This window comes from Littorina saxatilis, linkage group LG2 (genome assembly GCF_037325665.1).
Source record: "Littorina saxatilis isolate snail1 linkage group LG2, US_GU_Lsax_2.0, whole genome shotgun sequence".
In the NCBI taxonomy this organism is placed as follows: Eukaryota; Metazoa; Mollusca; class Gastropoda; order Littorinimorpha; family Littorinidae; genus Littorina; species Littorina saxatilis.
Window position 1 is genome coordinate 33,320,743 of NC_090246.1, and position 9,164 is coordinate 33,329,906.

The 9,164-nt window shown below is 43.1% G+C and overlaps 1 protein-coding gene across 1 annotated transcript; it reads right to left on the minus strand.

Annotated features, from left to right (window-relative positions):
• Positions 1-4,987: 4,987 nt before the first annotated feature.
• Positions 4,988-8,581, minus strand: LOC138958789 (probable vesicular acetylcholine transporter-B). The gene has a single exon (XM_070330077.1). The coding sequence runs from the start codon at positions 8,527-8,529 to the stop codon at positions 6,808-6,810; it is 1,722 nt and encodes a 573-aa protein (XP_070186178.1). The 5' UTR covers positions 8,530-8,581; the 3' UTR covers positions 4,988-6,807.
• Between the last annotated feature and the right edge of the window lie 583 nt (positions 8,582-9,164).

Sequence of the window (9,164 nt, forward strand, 5' to 3'; positions counted from 1 at the left end):
TCTACCCCAGTCCTTCCCTTCTAACAAACAAGAGAAATTCGGGCTGCAGAGGCCTAGGAAAGATTTGACTAACTGCTAAAAGGAACGGGATAAGGAGTTTTCTTTCCAAATTGCAGACACACACCGATGGATTTCGCAGCTTGCGCATCAATACTGACTGTTAATTGTGAACAACACCACAACCACACTAAAACAAAATATAAGCGACACAATATTTTGTCGTAACTTCTGGATAAAACACATATCCAGTATTTGAACAAATGTAATTAAAAAGGAACACTGAGAGTGTTGTACCCAACCCAGCATTGCCAGAATCACAGACAGCAATTATCTCAGACTTTTACAAAAAAAAAATCTTATTTTCGTCAGGTTTTTCCGTGTGACAGACTTGAAAATGTAAATAGAGAATAAGCTACTCGTGCTCGCTCTACTTCAAGTCAAAGAGAACAACTAAACAGCTCAAAGGTGTAAATCTTTTCAGTTGTTGATCCCTTTCAAGCATATTTTTTATCAGCAAGCATGCTACTTGCCAGTGTCGTTCAATGGCTCTGTATTCAATGACCAGTAAAAAGAATTTCCAGAGACAGTGAACTCTTAACAAGTAACCAAATACAAATATAACAAAAGAGCACATACGATTAACATCTGAAGCATATTTGTTTTTCGGACAAAAACGTCTTGTGCATTCCTTTGGCGTATAGATCTTGTTACTCGGGTCAAATCGCATTTAGTTTAACACAATTAATTTGCAAAGTATTCAGCAACAAAATACGGGTTATACATTTGCTGTAAACGAGGGGAAAAACCCTGTGCTGTCAAAATAAGTATTCTAAATTCGTGTAGGAAACAAACCCTTCGATCAACTATAAATAAATCTGGTATGAAATTGATTCATATCATTCAGATATTTATTGGCTTCTCTTGTCCGTTTGTTTTGCTTATCCTTTACATAAATATGACATACGAAAGCACCTAATGTGGGTAAATGTGTTTTATGGTTTTTAATGTGTCAGCCATGACCCGTATGTCTTGCTCGTCTTGTACATAAGACGATGACGTGAATTCTGAGACATTGATCAGGAACCAAGCATCATTATTCTAAAGCTACTCGACTCATGCTATTCTGCTTAGACTAGCGTTCCTGGCAGCAAAGACTGAACTCAACAGCAGCAATTAGGCACACGCCAGGGACCAGCATTACTCGTCTTGTAGATCTTCGAACATCTGAACAATTTAAGACTCAACTGAGAGGACGTGTAAAATTGATCGTAAACTGACAGACGTGTTTGAAGAAGAGAGACTCTGGTGTAAACAAGGTCTTATAAGCGAAGAGGTTTAAAATGATTGGCAGAAAAACAAACAAACAAACAAACTTGACGCTTCACTGTTCAACACTTTCTAGGTTAGGGAGTCCTAGGTCAATCAAAACAGGAGAGTCCCCTTAAAAAACGGAGTACGGCTGCCTTGAACGGCGGGGAAGAAACGGCTCACTCGTGCAAAACAAATATCTAAAAAAAACAAACAAACATAAGTCCTAACCCTAACCCTAAAAAAAAGAAGCCCGAGAACACGTGGAAAGCGCAGCTCACCAACGCAGAAGAAGAAAAAAGACGGAGTACGGCTGCCTTGAACGGCGGGGAAGAAACGGCTCACTTGTGCAAAACAAATATATTTAAAAACAAAACCATAAGCCCTTACCCTAACCCTAAAGCTACTCTTACACTGTGCCGAATTGCCCTTGCGAATAGCATTTTCCAATAATTCACAATGATCGGGACATGGTCGCAAGACTTTCGTAAATGTTCGTAACTATTCCTTACAATTCGTCTCTTGTTTTGAACATAGCAACTTGCTCCTAATATTCGCAAGGAAGTCATATTGCTATTTTTTTCGCAACGTACTCGTTAGTACTCGCAAGATATTTGTAATCATCGCAATGTAATCGTGGCGCTAGCAAGCCATTCGCAACCATTCGTTATGCCTGTCTTTACATTGTGCCGAATACCCTTGCGAATATGAACATGTTGTATTCGGAAAAAAAATAGACACATGGACATGAATAATATAGAAAATTGGAAGCCTTACCAATCCTTGCGAATGTCTTACAAATGGTTGCGAGTGCTTGCGAATGTGTTCCGATCATTGAGAATACATACGCATCAAAATCGCCGTTTTGTTGCAAGACGTTTGCAAGATATTTTTACTGTTATTAAAACATTCGCAAGCAATTGCAGTCACTCGCAAGCATTCGTAAGGCTTTCGCAACATTCTTATGAATTGGGAAGAAATGGTCAAAACATTCCTGAGAAATTCGTAATGAATTCGCAACCATTCGCAAGATGTTGGCAAAATGTGCACGAATAAAATCCTTACGAATGCTTGCGAGCGCTACGCATACCTTTACGATGATTACGAATGGTTTGCGAATACTTACGAGTACGTTGCGAAACATTCAGAATATGACTTCCTTGCAAATATTAGGAGCATGTTGCTAATGTTCGCAAACAGAGACGAATGGTGGCGAATAGTTAAGAACATTTACGAATGTCTTGCGACCATGTCCCGATCATTATGAGTTATTGGCGAATTCTATTCGCAAGGGCAATTCGCCAGAGTGTAAGAGCAACATTACGAACAATGCGAATTGCATACTCGTTTTATTCGTAAAATGTTTGCAAGCACTCGCAACACTCGCAAGGCCACTCGCAACGTTCGTAATAGATCCGTATATAGATTCGTATACAATCACAACGATCGGTAGACATTCGCAAGCAGTCGCAACCATTCGTATGACATTCGCAAGGATTCGTAAGCCTTCGATTTTTCTCTGTTTTTTCCTGTCCATTCGTCTCTTTTCTTGGCCGAATACAACATTTTCATATTCGTAAGGATATTCGGCACAGTGTAAGACAGGCTTAACCCTTAAAAAAAACTAAAAAAAACCGAGAACACGCGAAAGGCGCAGTCCACCAACGCAGAAGAAGAAAAACGGAACAAGAACAAGAAATAGAAGAAAATTAAGTAACACGGAAGGTCAAAGCCTAGAAGTTTCACTGTCCTACTAATGCAAGCTTGGGCAACGAGCCAGAAACAGCAGCTACAGATCTAGCAGTAATTCGCAAGAGTTCACGGTCAACAAGCGAGCCTGGAATATATGCTCATCCCTAGGGGACCAAAGGAGTGTAGTGTGTGAGGATGCATATTCGGGCATCAGTAACACTTCATCGATTCAGAGGTCTGTTGCGGTTGGTCCCTGGGTACTGGTCTGTGTTTAGCGGCTGGTTTGTATTTAACGGCTGTTCTGTATTTCACGTGCAGATGACATTACTCGCCCAGGGTCACCCAGTTTTTAATGACCATGCAGCAACGAAACAATATACCGCTATGTTTTTATGGTGGCCGGTAAAGTGCGACGAAGAACTGTCAGCGTTACGGTTTGCGTTTATTAGTCGCCTGCTGGCGTTGTGTATGATGTGCGGTGGAAGTAGGAACACAACACCTTGTATTTACGATCGTCAGTGGAACGGTAAAGTGTGTCAACCGGAAACACCATCGTTAACGTTCACGTTTAATAGTCGTTCAGAGTTGTCTATGATATGTGGATTTAGAAGAACAACGTCTGGTACTCATGGTGGTCACATTAACGAGTGTAAAGTGGGTTCTTTTCTCAAGAAATGGTAACGTTATGACTCGCGTTTATTAATTGCCCAAGGTTGTCCGTAGTTTTTGAATTAGGAGAACAACACCTTGTGTTAATGATTGGCAAAACAACGAGTGTAAAGTGTATTTTTTCTCTCCTTCAAACCAGTTCTGGTTTGCGTAAAAAAGTCGCCAAGAGTATGGGATTAGGAGCACAACTCCTTGTGTTTATGATGGCCAAAACCACGAGTGTAAAGGTGTATTTTCATTTCCCAAGAATTTTCAACGTTATGATTCGCATTTTATAGGCGCCCAGATTTGTCTATGTTGTATCGAATTAACAGAACAACACCTTGTTATATTTAAGGCGGTCAGACAGCAAGAATCAAACAACAAACACACTAATAATGTGCGGAGTGATTCATTGTGTTCGAGACCAAATACACAGTGTATACTTTTTATCGCTAGTTCTGCTGACACAAAGCATCGAAAGTGTCTCATATAGCTATTCTGATGAACACGTGGGGGAATTCGCGGGCTGGGATTGGATGGTCTCTTCCGATCATCAAAGCATAATGCTGCGGAAGTCGGCCATTTTTCTCAATACCCAAAAGCATAATATCGTAAACAAAGACGCATGGTTCCGGTTTCTTCCACGTGTATAAAGTACACGCATACCTCGCCAGGTTTGTTTCTGTGACTAGTCGACAGACGATGCCATTTGCTGTGTGTGTGTGTTTTTGTTGTTGCTTACTGTACATGACATACATTACGTGTAAAATTCAGTTCTTTAACAGGCAACACACCTTGCACATTTCCAGAAGCTGCAATCTGAAGCGACCTATCTCTGATTCTAGCAGACGATATCTCCAATATTTTTAACACGAAATCAGCAAACTCCTGTCACATAGAACGTCCATTGTACAGTGCAATGTTGATATGAAGTTACTGGTCTGAAACATTTAGTCGTTTCTTCTGAGACAATCCTTGTTCTCTTATCATCTACAGATTTACCGCAGTCTTCACCACGCGAATTCCTAACAGAAGTCAGACTTTCGAACATACAATATACGTAGGCAAGCATGACGTCATATGATTCCTAGCATATTGACGTAATGCCAAACATCCGGTTATCTCGAGTTTTCTCCGTAATACATGTCCGTGGGTTTTTCAATGTTCGGTTATTTCTGTGGCTTCATGCGGAAAGGGAACCGTCGTCTGCAATCAACGACATGGACCATTCTGGTACTCATTTGCTGACAAAAACATGATTTTAACACAGAATTTAATGTCAGAATAGCTATATAAACGCTATTATATTTTCATCGTAGCAATAGGGTCCGATATTTAGACTCGAACAAATGTATTATGCGACTCGTCTTCGACTCGTCGGCATTATACTTGTCTCGTCTAAATATCGGTCCCTATTGCTACGCTGAAAACACTATAGCTGTTAATAAAGTACGACAAAGGAGGCCAACGAATACTCAATGTTTTAAGGTTCTGGCCTGGGTGTTTTATTATTCCGATTTACACACACTGACGATAAACGTAGCCAAAGATTACTCAGTGTCGTAACGTTCTATCGTGATTGTTTGCTTTCTGTTGCTTTTTTTCATGTGCTAACTTTCATTGCTCCTAGACTTGGCGCACTTAGGCCTAAAAAAAAAAGGTGTCACGTGTGGTTACGGTAACCCGACCTACCCTATTTTTAGGGGCCGACCCCATAACTTTTTATTACATTTGTCAAAAAAATCCACAAAAAACAAAAAAACGAGTTCAGAAAACGCAATGAAAGCGAAAGCGCTCGAGTCGCTCACTTATTTCCCTGTCAAGTAGGTTTAATTTGTACACATTAGAAAAAAAAGTTAAAAAAAAAAAAAGTGACCTTCCTACCCTATTTTTTGGGGCTATGTTACCTTAACCACACCTACTTTTTTTTGGCCTTAACAAAGGTGCATTCTCAAGTACTGCAAGCTCTGTAATAATGAGCGTGTTTAGAAGACCGTGTCTTTTGTTAAAATCTATTGAAAACAAATAATCACATTATCCTTCTGTCACACTTTGATCACAGCATCGTTTCAACAACAGCAGAATTAAAAAAAAAAGTGTTACACATTAATACGACTGTATTGTGCTTTACCATTGTTACACGTACATCTCGAAACGGCAAAACGATGTTTCAGTCAGCATAAGAAGAAACAACACATCATTCCCATGTTATGTCATCTTGCATGTCCACTAACACTCCAATAGATAGCTCCGGTTCATACAGATACAAGTGACACTGTTAAACGTTGGTCCATTGTGGTAATTAGTCATTAGCAAACATCGGCATCAGTGAACTGTCCGGTTTTCAAACTTCACAGGGTCAGTGAAGTTTCTTCCCCTCAAAACTAACCCTTAAGAAAAAAAACACATTTAATATCTGTGTCCTTTGTTAGCGTCAGTCCTGGTCCGTTTATTGTATGTTAATACAGTACAGTCGCTTGTCACTTTCTCGACTGCCACTGACCGTAGTTCATTGAAACAGCAACAAATAACAAACACACACAAAACCCCACCCCACAAAAAAACAACAACAACCTGAAAGTTTAAATTAGTCTGAATGAAAACGAACGTTAACAAGCCTCATCTTTGCCACTTTCTTGGTCGCCTCTGTTCGTATTTCGAAGAATCGGTGCGATACGATTTATTAACTCATATTAAAACAGATGAAAACGTGAAGCAACTCCCCTCCCGACGTTAACGATGATAGTTCTCTTCTCCTTTAGCCATAGTTCACGTCGTGGTTTTGCTTGTAACAGTCAATCTAGAAGAATCCTTGCAATGATTTCAAGCTTCAACAACAATCAATGAAACCTTCACGACTCTCCGCGCGTTGTCAACGACGGTAAACGCTCTGCGATTCCTCCCCTTTCCTCGTGGCCATGGGTTGATGGTTGGGTTGGTAACAGCCAATTTGGAATCAAACACTCAATCTCGAATCAGTACAAATAAATGAACTCAACTGTCAACCTGCACCAATGATAAACGTCAACAACTCTCCTCCATTTGTCAACGATAGATTCAGCACAGCAACTCAAACTCATAGTCATAGAAATCAAAACAACTCTTCTCTCGACATAGTTCTTTGACAAAACAACTTTAACGGCTCTCTTCCAGTCGTTAACGATTGTAGAAGCTCTGCGGTTCTCTGCTACCGTAGCCGTAGTCGACGTCTTGGCTTCCGTGGGTAGGAGGGTAACAGTCAATCTCCCCGCTGTACAGCGGCCGTTCATTGGCGATGCGGAGGTGGTTGGCGAAGTCGTCGCCCTCGACGTTGATGGGGGTGGGCTTGCCGTTGGGCCCGCCGTTCTGCACGTAGGTCTTGTAGTCCGGGTGCGCTAAGCTGTCGGAATTTACCAGCACGTCCTCCTCGTCATCGAAGCGCTCGTACTTGTACATCTTGCGCAGCGTCATCATGACAGGCGCGTAGGCCACGTTGCTGAGCATGATGATGACGTTGAGCCAGAGAAAGCCGATGGCGTGCACCACGCTGCCTGCCACGATGGGCCCGAAGGCGTAGGCCAGGGAGTAGGAGATGTCGGCGATGGCGTACACCGACCCGTACACCGACACGTGCCGCGTGTCTACCACGTAGCCCAGCATAGGCAGCAGGGCGGTGTCCACCAGGGCGATGCCGAAGCAGATGCCCATGATGGGGAAGATGACGACGAAGTAGGCCTTGGCGAAGGGGATGAAGAAGCAGAAAAGCCCTTCAATGGCTAAACCAACGGAGGCCATCAGCCACTGGTACTGCGGGTGCGTCCTGGCTAGCTTGACCGTCAGGTAGACGCCGCCGATGTGCGGGATGAATGCGGGCAGCCAGACGAAGCCGATCTCCCACTCGTCCGCCCCCATGCTGTCCTTCATCCACAGCGAAATGGTGGGCTCCAGGAAGGCCAGCGACACGTTGGACATTGCTAGGGCCCCTGCGCACACCAAGATGTAAGGGTCTGCTAGCAGCTTGTAGATGGGGGTCCCCTTGGGCCTGTCCGGGTCACTGAACAGCATCGACATCTCCAGCCTCACAGGCTTCATCACTGTCAGCAGCAGAATCCCGTCGATCAGACAGACGGACGCCAGGACCAGGAAAGGGACTGTCTTACCCGCGAACTGGTACAGAATCCCTCCTAGGGGCGGCGCAAACAGACAGCCGAACGATATGAAAGCCAGGGCGATGCCCAAGGCTTTAGTTCTTTCCGACTCTTCCGTGAAACGGTCCGCTATCATTGCCAGTCCTGAAGTGTCGGCGAAGGCCGAGCCTATGCCCTGCATTGATCTGGCTATAAACAACACAGTGTAGCTCTTCCCGAACGCGAAGACAGAGGTGGACAGGAACATGATCACCAAACCGATCATCATGGGAACGTCGTAGCCTATTCTGTCAATCAAGGTTCCCGTGAAGGGATTGACACACAGCTGGAGGATGGCCTTGGAGGCGAACAGGACTCCTATTGCCCCTCCCTCGTTCCCGTACGTCACAGGGGGAGGAGGAAGTTTGGTGGGCTTCGCGGGGGTGTACTCGTACGTGGCGTTGTACCAGCCTTTCTTGAAGAAGGAATAACTCCCGTTGGGGTAAGTGGTCGACAACTGCACCACCGTCATTGTCGTCGTTGCAACAGGAGGGCTATCGTCTATTTTCGTAGACGGAACTGGCTCGTGCATCTCGCGGAGAAAGTTGGGAATGATGGGAACGATGACCATGTAGAGCATGTTGTCGAGGAGAAGAGCGATGCAAACAACGATGAGGATCAAGCGGCGCTGGGCCACAGGCTCCTTGACCTTGTCCTGAAGGCGTTCCCATAGCAACTGCACCTTGGAGGTGAAGGTCGGCGCGTATCCCATGGTGATGTGTGATGTGACGAGCTCAGCTCCTTGTTATCCCGTGTTGTCAGTCTTTTTTCAGAGCTGTACAGAAATCAAACGAAGCATGAAACAGTTGTGTGTCAAAGTCAGGAATAGCAAAAACAAATTTAACAATAAATTAAACAAGTCGCGTAAGGCGAAATTACTACATTTAGTCAAGCTGTGGAACTCACAGAATGAAACTGAACGTAGTCCGCCGCTAGTGCAAAAGGCAGTGAAAGTGACGAGCCTGTTTGGCGCGGCAGCGGTTGCGCTGTGCTTCATAGCACGCTTTACTGTACCTCTCTTCGTTTTAACTTTCTGAGCGTGTTTTTAATCCAAACATATCATATCTATATGTTTTTGGAATCAGGAACCGACAAGGAATAAGATGAAATAGCTTTTGAATCGATTTCGGAAATTTAATTTTGATCATAATGTTTATATTTTTCATTTTCAGAGCTTGTTTTAAATCCAAATATAACATATGTATATGTTTTTAAAATCAGAAAATGACGAAGAGTAAGATGAAATTGTTTTTGGATCGTTTAATAAAAAAATAATTTTAATTACAAGTTTCCGATTTTTAATGACCAAACTCACTCATTAGTTTTTAAGTCACCAAGCTGAAATGC